This window comes from Penicillium brevicompactum (assembly GCF_028827555.1).
Source record: "Penicillium brevicompactum strain IBT 35665 chromosome Unknown utg000005l_segment0_segment0, whole genome shotgun sequence".
NCBI lineage: Eukaryota > Fungi > Ascomycota > Eurotiomycetes > Eurotiales > Aspergillaceae > Penicillium > Penicillium brevicompactum.
Genome location: NW_026623208.1, coordinates 3,748,829 through 3,766,167, shown reverse-complemented (window position 1 = coordinate 3,766,167; position 17,339 = coordinate 3,748,829). Strand labels below are relative to the sequence as shown.

The window sequence follows — 17,339 nt, the reverse complement described above, 5'->3', positions numbered from 1 at the left end:
TCAATCCGTGACGCTATTTGATTCCTAATTTTCATCCCTTGCCGTTCTCACCTTGGCATCCTCCCTTTTGATAGACGGAATACTCCCTCCGTCTCCCTACGGACTCCTATGCATAGATAATGACAGATCTTCCGTGGGCCAAGCTGCCAAGAGCGCGGCATTCCAGTCTGACTGTCGCCAAGATCTTGATACCCGCCGAACGATCTCACAAGTGTCATCAAGAGTCGGTTTCATATCGTACACCGTATACTCCCTCCTCCATACTCCGTGTCCCGTTTGAAGCACGGAGGAGTACAATGTTCGGCTCACTAGTTCGCCGCCCGAAGCGCACATCCAAGCCCCTCAATTCCATTCCAGTAGATCACAGTCCACTTTGCTTTTTTACTACTCCGTATAATCTACTCCGTACTTCGATGTTATCCAATTCCATTATTCAGTGTTCCCCGGTGAACGGTGGGGTACATGTCTAGAGCCCGGAAAATTGGTTCCAGTTCCAGAGCTCGGCAATGGGCAGAGGATTTCGCACCAACCGCAGAAGATCATTCAGACCACTTCATCCATGCCAACATACAAGACAGCTAGGCATAGATGTTTCGCGAGCCGGGATCGACGTCAGGTGGCAACGTGTATCTCCCCCCTTCCCGTAAACCCGTCCAATGCCCGGTCGCCCTCATGCCTCATGGGGCAAGTTGATAAGGCCGATCTGCAATGAACATCCTCAGGTTGCAGATGATTTCCCTTGGCATCTTGGCGGAGTGTTCTTCACCGAGTGCGGAGAGTGGAAGTTTGGGAATCGGTGGAAATTACAAAAGTACGTGTACACCGGTGAATAGAAAGAGTGGGAAATTTAATAATTAAAAAAATGAGGTGAAAGGGAACAAACAACCTTGGAAAGGGGACCTCGGGAATTTAAAGAAAAAAAAGGAACAGGCCATTACTGAGCTCGACCCAGATACGGTGTGCATTAACAAGAGCCTATCGAATACATGCGCAAGAAAAAAAAGAGAATAAAAGGTAAGACAAAATTAATCATGAATTCTCCTCCTTGGGTCACCAGGTGCAAGTGCAAATGTGCAAGCAATCCCTCCATTTGAAGTCGTGTCTTTTGCAACGGGAAACCATCACCTCCGCTGTATGTTACATATGCAAGTAGGAAACGTAATCAGAGAGCGCGCGATTCACTCTAAAATCCACGATACCCAGTGGCCTGGGGGTGATACCGCCGCCGGGCTGCGGGCCTTGGGTCAGCATCAACCGCGAGCCTTGCAGGATCGGGGTGTTGTCTTCTTCGGTGCGCGTCTGCTTCTCGCGGTTCTTGCGTTCCTCGTTGTCCTTCTTGAGGAGCTCAATTGACCGAGTCTGCTCGCAGAGGAAGTTGATCATGAAGGGCATGGTGAAATCGTGCAGACCCTTGCGCCATGAAATTTCCATGATGACGTCCGGACGGATCAAGTCGTAGCAGGCGTAGAGCATGCCCACGTAGCACTCACGGCTGCCAATGTCGACAAACTAGAAAAAAAGAGTCAGTAAACGGTGTGCAGGTAATCAAAGAAGATAGAAAACTTACGTAGCGAAGAAGGTCCTCCACAACCTCCGACTTGGTGGAGATGGCGGAAGTCTCAATGGCATCCTTGTAGAGCTTGTCCTGCTTGGAGAGGGCGATGGACTTCTCCCAGCGCTTGTTGTTGCGGTAGATGTTGGCAGCGATCTGGCGGAAGAAGATGAGATCGTGCTTCTCGAGACGCTGGGCGAGCTCCACAGCGTCGAAGTTGTCATTCTGGTCCACAGAGTCCTTGAGCAGCTTGTAGTCCTCCTCCTCGATCAGAATCTCGTTGATGGCATCGTTGACAGCACGCTTGTTCTGGGATTGAACATTGAGCAGGAAGGGCTTGATCAAGGGGATGTTATCAGAGCTCTGGAAGATGCGCACAACACGGTTGACGTCAATGCGAGGAGTCAAAACCTGGAGCAAGTCGGTGAGCAGGAGGGGCTGCTCCTGGAGGTAGAAGTTGAGGGAGCGGTAGTAGATCTCCAAGTTGGCAACCTTGACAATGATGTCCTTGAAAGAGTGGTGCTCCCAGGCATCGGCAGCACGCTCCATCATGGCAAGGGCGGCGTTGTCCCACTCGTCGTAGTGGCAGTACAAGAAAACCAGCTCGGGCCAGAGGTTGGCTTCCTCGGAGGCGCGGATCATCTTGGGGATGTTGATGCGAGACCAGAAGAGCTTCAGGTGCTCCATCACACGGTCTGGGTGGTACTTGGAGAGGGCAATACCAAGCTCGGTGAACATACCCATGTGAGCGCGCTCGAGACCGAGACCAGCCTCCAAGACGGCGATCAGCTCGTCGAAGTAGCCGTTGCGCTCGTACTGGCGGACAAGGCTCTGCAGCTCCTCGGCGTGGACAATGAGGTTAAGACCACAGATTTGGGCAAGGCGGAATTCCTTCTTGTTGACGCAGGCCTCGTTGACCTGCTTCCAGACCTTGACGCTGTTGGCCTTGCGGGCGCACTCAACGGCAGCCTGGTAGTCTTCCAGGTGCACCAAGGTGGTGGCCAACTTGGCCCAGTTGGAGATCTGGGTGAAGAAGATCTTGGCGGCGTGGTGGTAGCCTTCAGCGTAGGCCTTGTCACCAGATGCCTCAATGTCAGCGACGTTGGTTGAGCGGAGGAAGTCCTCGAGCTCGGCGAGCTGGTCAAGACGGGCGAAGCAGAAGGCAAGACCGGTATCGATGGAGGGCTCGCGCAGAGTCTTGCGGGCCATGCGGAGGAACTTGACGAGATCCTCATCCTTGCCGGCGTGAGTGGCAGTTTCAATCACCTCGTTGTAGTTGGAAGGATCCTCAGCACGGATGTACGACTCGATAGAGTCGGTCACACGCAGACCATCAAGTTGGGCCTTGGCAACCTTGCTCCAGACCTCGGACAGCTCAACACGCTCAGCGAACTCTTGAGCACGGTCAATGCTGACAATGTTCTCCACGAGGACGTTCACGGCAGCGAGCTGGTTGTTGACCTTCTTGTAGACCTCAAAGGCTTCCTCGTGAAGACCAACGCCGATACACATCTCGGCAATTTCGTCAGCGGAGAAGTCATTAAGCTGGTGGATGTAATCCATAAGGCGAGCCTTGTCGGCCTTAGCGGCAGTCAACATCAGAAGGTTCTGCAAGCTGGTGTTGTCGCTGAAAGGCGAGGGCTCCAAGATGATCTTCTCGAGCAGCTCAATCAGCTCACCGGGCAGATCAGCCTCAAGGAAGGACTTGACAGCCACGGACACCTTCTCGGGCTCGGTGGATTCGGGGACTGCGGTGGCAATGACCTGATCAACGAGGGAACGGCGGCCCTCATTGTTCTCGCTCAGGACAAAGGTCCAGATCTCGGGGTCGGCACGCTCGACAAGGTAGCGAGCCTGAGCACGGTACATGGAGTTCTCGTTGGTGATGCTGATGAGCTCCAGATCATTTTGACCCTTGCGGTAGGCGATGTAGGCCAGGTTGGGATCGCGCTTCTCGCAGTACTTTCCGACGGTGAGTGTGTCATACATGTCATTCTCCTTGAGGAACTTCTCAGGGTCGTTGTTGCTGTCAATGTAGATCTTGGCAAGGGCATTGTAAACAGCCTGCTGCTGGTTGCCAGTCGCAAGAGTGGCCTCAAGGAAAGGCAGCAACAGCTTGAGACGGTTGCGGCTTTCGACCTCCGACACAAGCTCATCGATGGGGATCACAGATGGGTCAACGGTGGAGAGCAAGTTCTTGATAATGCTCTCCTCGCAGTCAACATCCAGCAAGCCACCGACAACGGCGGGAGCACGAGCAGGGTTGACACGCTGGACGTACACCTCAATAGACTTGAACTGCTGGCTCTGGTAGAGGTAGAGAACAAGGTCGTGGATGAAGTTGAAACGGTCGCAGACGATGATCAGAGGAAGTTGCTCGGTCAGTTTGGCCTCCTTCAAGAAGTTCTTAACCTTCTCGGGGTTGTAGTAGTTGCTCTCGCGACAAATACGCTCGACCTCGGTCACCTGGTTCATGGCAGTGGCAGCCTCGATGTACTTGAAGTGCACCTCGGGGTCTTCGCTCAGGTTGACAATGCTTCCCAAGTAGTAGTAGAGACCCTCGGCGGTACGGTACTTCTCGAGGAGATCGATCAGACGGTTGGAGCCAAGAAGATCGGAGAACTTGGTGGCGGTCTGAACGACGGACTGCAGGTTCTGGCGGATGTTCGACTCCAACATGGTGTCCAAGCAGTCCAGAGTCTGCTCCACGGAGAGACGGCCGAAGAAAGCCATCAGCCACTCGGGGCTCAGCTTGTCGGTGCGGACAATGTTACGCTTGATGAAAGCGGGGTCCTCTGAGTTTTCGAGGGCACGCTGGATAAGGCCAGCGTTCTCGCAAAGTTGAGCGATGCGAGGGCGGTCGAAGTGAGTGAAGATCTCATTGCCAAGAATGGCATCTGCCACCTGCGGGGCGTTGATCAGGTTCATCTCCAAGAGACGAGTCTGAAGATTACCGTGTTCGGGCTTATTATCCTTCAGGGCATCAAGCAGGAATGAGGTGGCCTGCTGGATCATGTTCTGGGACAAGAAAACATCGACAACCCGATCGAGGTCAACCAAAGCACCACTCTCCTCGTTGGCGAGTTGAGTAGCAAATTCAGCACCCTTCTCCGGGTTGACCCTGACGATGTGCTGAAGAAGCTGGGTGTAGTCTGGCTGGAATCCAACTTGCTTCGAGTAGGCAAGAATCTTGTCGAATTGACCAGTCTCGGCGAATCCAGCAACGACCTTGTTAGGGACGTTGGCCTGAAGGTAGACGGTCAGAGCGAGGGACATATCGTACGGACGAATAATGTCACCGAGCTCCTCCGAGCCCTCGAGCTTCTTCTCCGACATCCACTTCTCGAGCAGATGCTTGCGGTTCTGTTGCAAGACAGGTCTAACAAGCTCCACACTCTCGTATCTGTTGAGCGAGCCCTTGTCCAGTAGCATGCCAAAGTACTGCAGAATGACAGACATTTGACCGGTCTGGGGGGCGTTCTTGAAGCGGTTGATGGTGTCCAGAGTACGGAGGAAGCCGCGGGGGAGTTAGCAGCGATCTTGGCAGCTTCGGTGTAGTCCTGGGCAGCCATAAGAGTGTCGAATTGCTGCTGGTACAAGTGGTCCGCACCAGGAAGGCCTGCCTTCGAGGCGAGTTTCACCGCAAGACCAGACATAGCGGGGTTCTCCATCAGGTACTGAACGATGTTGGATTCGTCCACGCTGACAGACAAAACCTGACCCTTGCGGTTCACACCGACCAGACCGGCACCTTCGCCATCCGGAGCAGTGGTGAAGATAGTCTCGCTGGAGATGCGGTTCATGAAGATGCAAGTTCCGGTCTCGAGGTCGTAAAGGTGGATGAAACCGTATTTCGTGACAAGGTAGACCACGTCGTACTTGCTAGACACCTGCATCGCGACGGGGAAATCGTTAACCGCCTCCTGTGGGAAGTAGACCTCCACGGCCTTCTTCTGGAATCGGGGGTTGGGTTCTTGGTGGTCGATCTCGGCAATCTGGAGCTTGGCGCCGGTCTGGGTACGCACGGCGAAAGTGAACAGGCTGTGGGGGAGAGGAGAGCCCTCGACATTGATGTTGGCGAACGAGGCGGCGTGACCTTCGATAAATTGCGAGATTCCGCGCTCCTTCGAGAAGAGCTGCATAGATCCAACGACCCGGCCCTGCTGCTGGCTGATACCAACCACAACCATCCACTTTGCCTCGGCGTTGACACGGTAGTTGATAATTTGGCATCCCTATCCAAGATCCGCGAATTAGGACATTTCTGAAACTCCAACTGTCACAACGCGCATATCACTTACCGAAAGATTAGGAAGTCGGTCGAACATCTTCACTGGATTCTGTTGTGTGGCATCATACACATCCCAGTGGTAAACGGCTGAGTCTGTGACCATACCCAGAGATGTTTCGCTGAACCACTTCCAGTAGACAATATCTTCGTTCATAACCGCCGACTTGATCTTTTGCTTCGCTCCGAGATCGAAGATCTGGACGGTGCGACCCTGCGCCTTCAGGGCAATAATGTTCTTGTTCCAGTGCATGATGGCACTGTCGGCGTTAATGGGGCGCCGTAGAACTTCATTGTTGTTCTTGAGGTCGATAATGATAACTTGGGGCTTGTCGTCTTCGTCAAGCTTTTGGCGGACACAGACGTAGTGATCGGATTCTAGTGTCTAGATGAAAGAAGGTCAGCCCAGTCTGGCCATTGTTGTTTTGGGGGGGGTAGTCGCAAGGCAACCATGTTCAACTCACACATGAAGTGAAGCCAATTGAAGTCGGCTATACAGAAAGGAGTTAGTAGCGTTCTCAAACAGTGTAAAGCGATGTTTTGCGCGGCCGGTGCATCCGTCTCGGGATCGGAGCTAGGCGCAAGGCGTCGGGCGTCGGGCATCGTTGTACATACCGCAATACCGACAGAGGTCAACTAAAAAGTAAAGCGTCAGTCAGCGTCAAGATACTCAATTGCGATCATGCCAGGGTGAGGAGGACGTACATTGACCAGCTCTGTAAACTTGATGGGAAGAGGCGCCATAATTGCGTTGGCCGCAGTACGACCTAGTTCGCTGATTTAAACGCCACGCGAAGAGAGTTGAAGAATTGAGGTATGTTGAAAAAGAGAGGGAAGTCGCAAATGTCCAGGAAGAAAGCACGGAGAGAAGAAAGAAAGGTATGAAGTGAGGAGGAGGGGGTAGATCTGGAAGATGCGGAAGTGACCTTCAGGAGGCTGTTGACGTTGCTGAGGTGTCGCTTATGGGTCATCACGTGACACAGGGGCCGAAGAAGACAAGTTCGCTGAATGTCAAATGTTGATCGAGGAAATAGAGAAAAGGCTTAGTTATTATATGGAAGAAGCTCTGATAACTCATAGCAGAAGGTTGTCAGTTCTCTTGTTTGTATCGTGGTCAGTTGGTAGGTGATTCGGATATTGGGCCATGAGTACTAAGCTATCTCCATAGTTAACTATACAGATGAGACCCTACGGAGTATTGTTTACTAGGAACTAATTCAGCAACTCTGAACCTTCAGCTTGATTATATCATCTTTTTCTCACTCTCACTCTTGTGTCTACTCATCTCCAGCTGCAGTCTTATCTACCTCTGAATTTACAGCTTGCATATTCGACTTGGCTGGCCCTTGTATCTGCAGGTCGTATCGAAATCACTTGAGAGGCTTAACACATTTCTTTGAAAAATTGCCCTTCGGTTTATGATAAGCTGCATCGCACTGTCTCAAGGAACGTGCATCTTGCTGCATGGTCCTCGTGGCCTCCAAGCGGAGACTCAGGGAGATTGGAAACTGGCCCCTTTACTGGACCTGAGCAGGATCCACACTGGACCCTGTCATCCAACCAGTGGCGCCTCGACACATCGGACATCATCCGATCTATCCACCGGGGCCACTTGCCAATTGACATGAAGCTTGGAGTAGGTTTGGACTGTTCACTTGCTAACTTCCAACGTTCCAAGGTTGTGAACAGGATGAGGTATATCCATGGATGGTAAAGGGGAGGTTGTCTTGCCTTTCGTATGTTATTGTTCATCGGAGTATGCAATTAATCTTCGCTGCTTAGGTGGGTAGCTTATATATCTCAGGGCATGTCTCGCTCCGCATAATTGGTGTTCAGTGGGGTCGATGGGTGTGTATATAGAGCTCACCACCTAATTAGGGCACGGCCAACAGTTTCCAACGTTGTTTATACTTTTTGCTTTTTCGCCACTTTGGAAAACGCCCAGGGACTATCTGTGTTCTTTGTTTCTGACAGTTCATTTCTGGGTACGGAGTACCTTGGAATAACCTTGGACCTCGGGAATTAGTGAGCCAAAAAAGGTACATCAATTTCATCATATTTCTCAAAGTTTATGGCTTCCAAGACGTGCGTCACAGGCGGCCCCAGGACCAGTGACAAAGAAAGCAAAAGAAAACACCCCTGCAGACGCCCAGGTGGCACGACATGCCCAGGTGCTCTTTCCAAAATACCACATATTCAGAGTAACCCTCCCAAGTCCCAAGGTCATTCTAGCCGACTGCCAACAGTCCGCTAGAGCCATGGAGGAAGTCTCGCCGCGCTGACCTCGGGAGCCACACGAAAAAAACACCACTTAGGCTCCGAACCGGAGCCCCCAACTCTGGCATCGGCCCATTTTAAACTCAAGAGTTTCGGCGCAAGGGATCAATAGCCACGCGCCCAGCGCCATCCGGCTTGCTGGAGCTTGTCTTTGTCGGCGGGGCCAAGACCGGAAGGATCGCTCTCGGCATGGCCGTACCACCGCCAAGCCAGCCTTAAAGCGTGTGAGGCGGGATGTCTGTCGTATGGCATTCTGCTATTGGAGGGCACGGGGCTATCATCGCCTTGGCATCTGCTTGGCTGGTCAGCGGAGAGGTATACCCCCGCGTTGGATTATCGGAACATCCTGGGGTGCAGCGGCATTTATTGAATCCCCCACGAGAATGATGCGGGTTGATTTTGCGGGGTGAGGCTCGATCTTCGCATATAAAATCTGGGGTTTTGACGTGGAACCTGGAGAAACAGGATCAACAATCCTGGACTCTTGATCAGTTGTCTCTCGAATCTTTCCAGTCGGCGCTTCAAGTCTGATTTGGTGCTTTTGTTTGATCAGTTTACCTTTTTTGTATCTATTACTGTAATATTCTTCTTGCCAATCGGTGTTGTCCCCCGAGATACCATCACAATGGCATCTACCAACGAACCGGCAGACCCCATCCCCAATGGAATGTTTGCCACTGCACGCCAGGCCTTTGGAGATCTCTTCATCTGGAAGCAGCGTGTCGAGGTAACCAACGAACATGGCGAGTCCCGAACAGAATGGCAAGCCCCAGAACCAATCAAGAACCCTATCAGTTTGCTGGCTCAGCTTTCAGCTCGCGACTGGTTGTTCTTCCTTGTGGGACTCACTGCCTGGACTGCCGATGCCTTTGACTTCCACGCCCTGTCTATCCAGACCGTGAAGCTGGCAGATTACTACGACAGATCCAAGACCGACATCACTACAGCTATCACGTTGACTCTGCTGCTGAGAAGTATTGGAGCTGCCGCCTTCGGTCTCGCTGGTGACAAGTATGGCCGAAAATGGCCCATGGTGCTCAACATGATCATTCTAGGAGTCCTGCAGATTGCTACAATCTACAGTAAGACATTCCAGCAATTTTTGGCTGTTCGCAGTCTCTTTGGTCTTTTCATGGGTGGTGTGTATGGAAATGCCATTGCCATGGCATTGGAACATTGTCCGTAAGTATTTCACCGCTAGATCCAAAAGCCATTGCTAATCCGTTTCGATGCAGTGTCAACGCCAGAGGACTCATGTCTGGAATTCTTCAACAAGGGTATTCACTGGGCTACGTGTTTGCAGCATGTGCCAATCTCGGCGTCGGGGGTGGCACAGAAACCTGGAAGACTGTCTTCTGGATTGCCGGTGAGTTCCCTGGTCTTGTCAACTGCCTTTACTATGCTGGACGGTCCTAACATTTTCTCCAACACAGCCGGTATCTCAATCGCAGTCGGACTAGTCCGCATCTGTTTCCCCGAATCCAAAGCTTTCATCGAGGCCAAGAAATCAGGAAAACGAACAATGACCGCAGGAGAATTCTGGCGGGAGACAATCGCTATGCTAGGGAAAGAGTGGCGCATGTGCATCTACTGCATCATCCTCATGACCTGGGTATGTCACCACGAACATGATGAACCATCTGAATGCCAATCTAATACATTTCGAACAGTTCAACTTCTATTCCCACACATCGCAAGACTCATACACCACCTTCATGCTCACCTCAAAAGAGCTCGACAACACCGGTGCTTCACGAGCCTCTATCCTAATGAAGACAGGAGCCTGTGTTGGAGGCACCATCATCGGATACCTGTCCCAATTTGTCGGCCGCCGAAGGGCGATCATCGTCGCTGCTTTCGTATCTGGAGTTCTCATCCCCGCGTGGATCATGCCGCAAGGCGAGCGAGCCTTGAGCGCAACTGGCTTTTTCATGCAATTCTTCGTTCAGGGCGCCTGGGGTGTGATCCCCATCCATCTGAATGAGCTTTCGCCTCCTGCTTTCCGATCCTCATTCCCTGGTCTCACGTACCAGCTTGGGAACATGATTTCCTCTCCTTCAGCGCAGATCGTGAATGCTGTCTCTGAGTCCATCTCGGTTACCAGTGCATCTGGTCACAGGGTCAATGCATACGGGCCCGTTATGGGAGTTGCAACTGCGATCATCGCTGTTGGTATCATGGTCACTACTGCTGTTGGTCCTGAGAAGCGTGGTCGTCGCTTTGAAACTGTTATTGCTGGAGTTGACGAGGCTGCTGATACTAAAGTGATGGATATTGAATCGGGTGATCAGGAACATGATAAGTCGAGGGATGAGATGATTGAGCTGGCGGACCAGAAGAAGTGAAGAGCTGCAATATGATATATGGAAGATTTTATGAGCATAAGAGACATGAAGTGTATAACGAATCCAATGGAGCAAAGTTCATACTAGAGTCACGATCTTCTTTCACACCCGGACAGCCCTGGAGTACACATGGCCTCCAAGGTTAGATTCTTCCAAAGTTGGCAAGAGTCTCTGAATAAATCCATAGAAGAGTCCCGAGGTCCATGTCTTGGAGGGAGGTAGCGACTTGTTGATGCCCATCCAATGTAGGGACCTCTGATAGAAGGACAAACCAGATCAATGGTCCTGTATGTGTATGGAACCATCATGCGTGCGGTGTACTTCCAATAAATTTCGGAGTCCGCCCACTGCCCGTAGATAAGGGAATACTGGGCACTTTGGCATATTCCCGAGAGATCCAATGAGCCCATTTCTGCTGTCGGGCTTGGTCTTGGGCTTGGCCAAATCCGTTCCGCCGAGCGGGGTTTGGTGCTGTACACCTGGCGAGGCAATGTTCTCTGCGAACACGATCGCGGTGTTTAGTGCCGATAAACGGTCTACATCTACGAACATACGTCTACGACAGGTTGCCCCTACGAGGATAGGAAGGAGGAAAGACAAGATAGGCCAGAGGTACCCGATGCAATCTCGGGAGAGATGCAAAGGGACCGACTCTTTGACGAAGCCGAAGCGTTCTCAAGCGAGCCATGACAAGACACCGGACGCTAGTCCAGTGCCTGCCATCCTTTTCAACAATGGTTATGCGGAAAACATCACCACTCGTGAAGCCTCATTGTGAAAAGGGAAAGCAGCAGTTAAATGGTATAATGTGAATTCATATCTCTCCCACGCCTATCCTGGTTGTCAGAGTACAAAATCAAGACATGCAACGCAGTGAATCAAGGGACCCGCAGGGTGGTGACGGGGTTGCCCATGCGCAAATTTTGTGTTTCCTCCGGGAAGTACGCAAGATAATTTTTTGGTTCTTGTCGAGTATTTCGTACTTCACAGGCCCCTCCCAACTCTTGACACTTTAGCTTGTAGGCTAAAAGCGCTTAGCGGATGATACCGTCGAAGCGGGTCTTGAACCACTTCATGGTCTCCTGGGTGGTGATGCGGTGGTTGACACCGATCTTGGACTGAGCGCGACGGCGGCGGGCAACGCGGGCACCGGGGCGGTCCCTGATAAAGTTGTTAGTTTTCCAAGTCCAGTAATTCTGTCGGGAAAAAGGGGTTTTGTCTCCACTTACATGCAGACGAAGAAGTCCATTCCGTAGATACCGATACCGGGGTCGTACTTGATACCGAGATCGATGTGCTCGGAGATACCGAATCCGAAGTTACCGGTCTCGGAGAAGTTGCGCTTGCGGAGCTCGTACTCCTTGACCTTGAGGCCACGCTCGAGGATCTCCTCAGCCTTGGCGCCACGGACGGTGACGTGGACGGAGATCTTTTCGTTACGACGGATACCGAAGGTACGGACGGTGTAACGGGCCTTGGAGTAGACGGGGGTCTGACCGGAAAGCTGCTCAAGCACCTTGGCGGCACGGGTGAGTCTGATATGAGGGTTAGCCAAAAAAAAAAGATCGCACTCAAATTCGACAGAATGTAAATTACCTATCACCAGACTCTCCGACGGAGATGTTGAGGGTCAGCTTGCTGAGACGCAGCGCCCGGTTGGGGTTCTCGGCCTTGGAGGGAGCGGACTACATTATGTTAGAATCGCAATTCGAGATTTGAAATGAGTGTGTCCGCAGGCCAGAGATGGCGGTTGAGAAGCGAATTAAATGGAGGAGGATGGCGCAGTGCTGATTGGAATGGTGTTTGAGGCAGGATCTTGAACATACCATGACGGCGGTTGGTGGGCGTGGAGTGGTTGTCGACTGAAGAGACCGAGCGATCACGAAACTTTTGGAGGTTGTGCGTTGGTGAATTTGGCACACGTGACTTGAAAGCCCTGATCAGTTAGGTAATCAAGACTGGAAGCTGGTCATGTGACACTTCTACTTTTAGCATTGGGTCTTGGCACTCCGCTTAGGTCCACAAATGAGTGCCTTGGTGCCTTATACCAACTGTCACATGACACTTATATAATCCATCGCCAAGTCACGTGTCAATGGGTTACTAGTTGGCGGTGTTGTCTGCAGCAAGTAAACTGTTGTGCAGAGTACGGAGTAGTGACTTCTACCTTTTAGGTACATCATATGATCCACATAGAACATATATAAATAAAAGACCATCTATGGACATATGTAATAAGAATTCTACAAAGTCATTCTACTAAACAAACAGAACACAAGTACTTACTCCATACCAGTTGTGCCTCGGTGAATCCCCCTGAGATAATAAAAAGTGGCGAATCCTTATCTCCTCTTTTTGTAGAGTCCAGGCCTTTTCGTTCCTGATCATTTCCTTGATTTCCTCTAATCTGACTGAATTCCAGCTAAACCCGTTCTGCGTTATTACAACTTGTTCTGACCTGTCCGACTTGAAAAATCCCCGCGGAATTGATCTTGGGCGCAGTCCACAAGTCACGAGTTAGGCTTCCTCCAGTCGCGGACATTTACCAACGCGCAACCCCCCACCACATCCCCCCCAACCCACCGAGACCGACCGAAACTCCTAATCGAGAGCAACCCAAAGACCAACCCCATTGGAAAATGAGATACCAAAACGCGACACCCACAAGGACCAGGTGCCCAAAGTCATACCGATCGCGCGCGTGCGGTCAGTGAAAGCCAAAAAAAAAAAGGAGAAAACGATCATGGCAGTCGCACAAACCATCATGTCCAATGCAGAAGCCGATCTCAGCCCAAATGCCAGGCTCAAACTAGGCGCTGACCTCGATGCTAATTCGCCACCGTCCGCTGTCTTCGATATTTCACCCGAGACTGCTTTACACCTCCTATGCACGAATGTCGAGCGTCTAGCGGCGTTCTTTGCGGAGAATCCCGCTGGCACAGACGAGGTGAATTCTCACTGCTCCACGCCCCTCGATGTCGACGAGGGCCAGGATGGAGCGCTGGAAATAGAGTCTGTGGGATTGCATGTTAAGGGGGAAGGGGAAACTGTTGATCCTGCACGTGCGACGGGCGAGGCGATTCAGATGGCGATTCTTGCGAAGAAGTTCCTTTCGAAGAAGATCCCGCCTATCTCGTTGCGGGATTATTTGCTTCGATTGCATAAATATTGCCCCATGTCTACGGCGGTGTATCTTGCGACTAGCGTCTACATTTCTAAGATGACTCTGGTGGAGAACGTCCTCAGAGTGAGCCCGAAGAACATGCATCGACTTGTTTTGGCTGGCGTGTGGGTTGCGAGCAAGGCTTTGGAGGACCTTAGCTATGCTCATAGCCGGGTTGCGAAAGTGGGAGGTGTGAGCGAGCTCGAGTTGTCCAAGCTGGAGATCAGCTTTTGTTTCCTGGTGGACTTTGAGCTCCGAGTGGATGAGCGCATACTGATGGATGAAGCTTTGCGTCCTCAGTCCGACCTGAGATGATTGTGTGTCTGTTTGTTTTATTCCCACCTCACTTGCATCACTCTAGCGCCCAGTCCCCTAATCATCTACCTGGTCATCTCAAGTAAATCAATCTTGTGTATATATTAAAGAATCACTATGTCCATTCAAAAAAAGTAATATCGGCTCTGTCAGGACGAGTTCGTCGAAGTTATCTCCACACTGGGGTAGTACCAAGTACAAACCGCCACGATGAAATAGACCAAGACGCAGAGCGCACCTTCTAGATAATTAGACTTGCCGTCTCGTAAGAAATTGCCAACGACGAGAATCGAGAGCACGAGAAGCACAACCATGAAAATTTCAAAGTTCAAACTCATATCCTTATCCATTCCCCAACCCACGATGACAGTGAGCGGTGCGATGAAAAGGGCTGTCTGGATCGAGGGCGCCAGACAGTGGAAGAGCGCAAAGTTGATCTGATTATCCCAAGCCTCGTCAACAGCCGTGAGATGCTCAGCTGCCTTCTCGACCAGAGGAACGAGGATCAGACCGAGGAAGTTGTCTGATACGCCACGTTCCACGATAAATTCGATCTCTTGTACCAGGAATACCGCAGACATACAGACGCAGGCCAAGGAGATCGAGATGACGATGATGCATTCGGTCATAGTGAGTTTGGCTCGCGCCAGTTCCTCATGTCGGTCTTCATCGTGGTGCTCGTCAATTTCGAGAATGTCGTCGAAGATCGAATTGTGACTGTGGAGGTTGAAGACGAGGTATCTGTCAAAGTTAGAATTTTGAATAACAACGGACTACCTTTGGGTAATCACTTACGTGAAGAAAGCCACAAGCAAAATGACTGCAGTGGCGCGGCTGATTGTCAGGGCATAATCACCCAGCATCTTCGCGGTGAACTCTTCGTTCACACTATTGCGCAGAGCCGAGTAGAACGCACTTGGAATCAACAGACCAAAGCCAGCAACCAAGAGCAGACCAGTACCGACTTCGCTGATGGCTTCGTGGAAGGCCTGCTCCTCACGTCTGAGACCTCCAACAAAGAAACACATGCCCAGGCATAGGAGCAGATTCGCCATGATTGAACCAAGAATAGCAGCCTGGATGACAGGAATGTAGTTTCTGTGATTTGCAGGGTCATCATTGTGCAGCAAGACCATGAATAGAACTAATTCCACCACGGAGCCCAGCGTTGTTTCAACCAATATGCCGAACATTTTCGGTAATTTCTTCGCCAGCTCGCCGCCTGCAAATCCAAGTAGATTTGCCGAGGGCACCATGGCAATGTAGTTGAGAGCGAATACCCAAACGTGAAGATCGGGTCGGGCAAAGTGCATGACAATCGCGGCGGGCACGAATGGCCAGAGAATGTTGACGACCATGGAAAGGGTACAGACGCTGCGGAAGCATACTTTGACGAGATGTACTGGATGAACACCACCTCGGCCGCTCTCTCCAGCAGTGTCTACGCGAAAGAGCGCGCGTCGTCTCTTAGAGGCGTTCGAGTTGGTTGGCAAGATAGAATTCTGCGAGGGCTTTTCCTGAACCGCTTTTGACGGCTCGCCGTTCCCGCGGTGTTGCAGGCCGGCATTTTGCGAACGGTTTGACCTGATAGAGCCCATTGCAACTTCCAATAATTTTCAAGGGGGAAGGGTATAGACCGGACAGAGAGGTGAAAGCAAGGTACCAGACCTTGAGATCACCAAAACCAAAAACAAAAAATCGCTGCAGAGAAGAAAAAAAGCTTTGAATCAAGCGTAGCTGAGAAAGTCAAAAAAGAAAGGGAAAAAAAGCAAAAAAAGGGCTGGGGCAGCAAAGACTATAGAGCTCTAGCCCGCACCAAAGAAGGCAAATAAAAACAACCAGCGCGGTGGGATGTGCTGGCAGCAGCGAGAACCAATCAGACCTCGTGTCTTCGATACCTAAACCACAGCATCATGGAGCATCTGAGCCAGGGAGGTCTTGGCGCATCCAGCCATCGGCATCTGATACTTTTGACGCAGCGATCGTCGCATCCCAGGCCCAAATCGATATCCGCAGTTAATTCTGAAACCCTGTGACGAGATGCATGTCGAAGGGGGGTCACTGAACGTTGTCTCGTGTACCACTGGTCCTTGGCTTCATGGCATGGGCATGCTGTGACCCTTTGTGGGGAATGCCCATTTCCAGCTTGCACAGCCCCCGGCCTTGGCTCTGGGAAATTGTCGCATAGTTAGTACGGAGTGGCCGAGCAAGTACGGAGTAAGCGCTCTCCAGGGCTTGGGGCTTGAGAATGCACATCAATGGGACCAAGTGGGACATGGAGAGTTTTTTTCTGCATGCTGAGGGAGCTTGGTTTAGCTTGATCTGACCGGATCGGTCGCTATGGTTTGCTATCGGTCACTGTAGTGCGGTGGTGAAGAGTGTTGCGGGCCAATCAGTGCCGAGTGGATAAAGATCGTCTGCAAGTCGGTGAGGCAATGCGACCTCGGGAGTTCATTGTTCATTGAATGCAGAGAGTCAATCAGCTAGAAGAGTCGTGAAGCTTTAGTGTTCTCTATATTCCAAGGTTGTCCAGGTGAGGTAGAAGTTGACTTCGGCAACCTCAGGTCAAGGTTCCAAGGTTAGAACTAGCATGTCTTGGGATATGGTACCGGGAACACTATAACAACCTTGGAAACATAAACATTGGAACTTGGCAGTAAACAACCTGGAATCTACGAAATCTCCGCGGATGCATAGATATAATTTAATTCCAAGGATGAGCACAGCAATATCATCTACATGTACACTTTGGAAGAGTGACCTTGTCTGTTCCAAAGTTGTTTCTGCGAAGAAGAAAAAATCGACCATCCCACTATGCACCCACTGTATATCGTCAATTCTGGAAAGATATGTCTCCACTCTGATCTTGGGAACCGCGGGGCCTCGGAGTTTGCTCTATGTACATACTGTTATTTCGGGGGGAGGCAGTGCAGGTCAAAATCTTCCACTAACCGAGTGATATACATCAAACCCCTTCATCAAATGCGCAAGGTCGTATTCCGCAGTACATCCCTGCGCCTCCATAGCAAGATATCCAGGAGCGTAGGATTCCACTATCTCCGCGGACCGAGAGGAATCAAAGACTGTGGGGGCCTCTCCTTTCGCGCCTTCCAGCATGCTCAGCACCGGGGCATTGATATCAAACCTGGAGCGACTTAGCCCCGGAGCACATTCCCAATTAACCAGCAACATCACTTGCGATCTCTTTGGTCATTTCCGCACATCAGGCCACCGACTGGCGATGAAGGAAGAGAGTCAAGGGACTCACTATCTGACAAGAGGTAACTGACGAAGTGAACTCTAGGCAGTATTTCGTGCTCGACCTCCCCGTCGCTTGCAAACGTCATCACAGATATCGTCCCTTCGTCGAGGTTATGTTGATCCATCATGAAGAAATGG

General features: G+C 51.3%; 5 protein-coding genes across 5 annotated transcripts; 2 read left to right on the top strand and 3 right to left on the bottom strand.

Annotated features, from left to right (window-relative positions):
* Positions 1–1,137: 1,137 nt before the first annotated feature.
* N7506_007268 (uncharacterized protein) lies at positions 1,138–6,584 on the bottom strand (the record flags this gene model as incomplete). Its single annotated transcript, XM_056956561.1, has 7 exons — positions 1,138–1,509; positions 1,568–4,993; positions 5,062–5,787; positions 5,854–6,225; positions 6,305–6,331; positions 6,456–6,476; positions 6,546–6,584. The coding sequence occupies 7 exons, from the start codon at positions 6,582–6,584 to the stop codon at positions 1,138–1,140; spliced, it is 4,983 nt and encodes a 1,660-aa protein (XP_056810895.1).
* A 2,158-nt stretch (positions 6,585–8,742) lies between these two features.
* N7506_007267 (carboxylic acid transport protein) lies at positions 8,743–10,462 on the top strand (the record flags this gene model as incomplete). Its single annotated transcript, XM_056956560.1, has 4 exons — positions 8,743–9,299; positions 9,353–9,483; positions 9,551–9,729; positions 9,788–10,462. 4 exons carry the CDS (start codon positions 8,743–8,745, stop codon positions 10,460–10,462), a joined length of 1,542 nt encoding a protein of 513 aa, XP_056810894.1.
* Positions 10,463–11,496: 1,034 nt separating this feature from the next.
* N7506_007266 (60S ribosomal protein uL5) lies at positions 11,497–12,291 on the bottom strand (the record flags this gene model as incomplete). Its single annotated transcript, XM_056956559.1, has 4 exons — positions 11,497–11,623; positions 11,692–11,997; positions 12,059–12,147; positions 12,289–12,291. The coding sequence occupies 4 exons, from the start codon at positions 12,289–12,291 to the stop codon at positions 11,497–11,499; spliced, it is 525 nt and encodes a 174-aa protein (XP_056810893.1).
* A 914-nt stretch (positions 12,292–13,205) lies between these two features.
* Positions 13,206–13,940, top strand: N7506_007265 (putative cyclin-dependent protein kinase complex component; the record flags this gene model as incomplete). Its single annotated transcript, XM_056956558.1, has 1 exon — positions 13,206–13,940. One exon carries the CDS (start codon positions 13,206–13,208, stop codon positions 13,938–13,940), a length of 735 nt encoding a protein of 244 aa, XP_056810892.1.
* A 149-nt stretch (positions 13,941–14,089) lies between these two features.
* Positions 14,090–15,538, bottom strand: N7506_007264 (hydrogen/calcium exchanger domain-containing protein; the record flags this gene model as incomplete). The annotated part of the gene is made up of 2 exons (XM_056956557.1): positions 14,090–14,681; positions 14,736–15,538. 2 exons carry the CDS (start codon positions 15,536–15,538, stop codon positions 14,090–14,092), a joined length of 1,395 nt encoding a protein of 464 aa, XP_056810891.1.
* Positions 15,539–17,339: the final 1,801 nt, after the last annotated feature.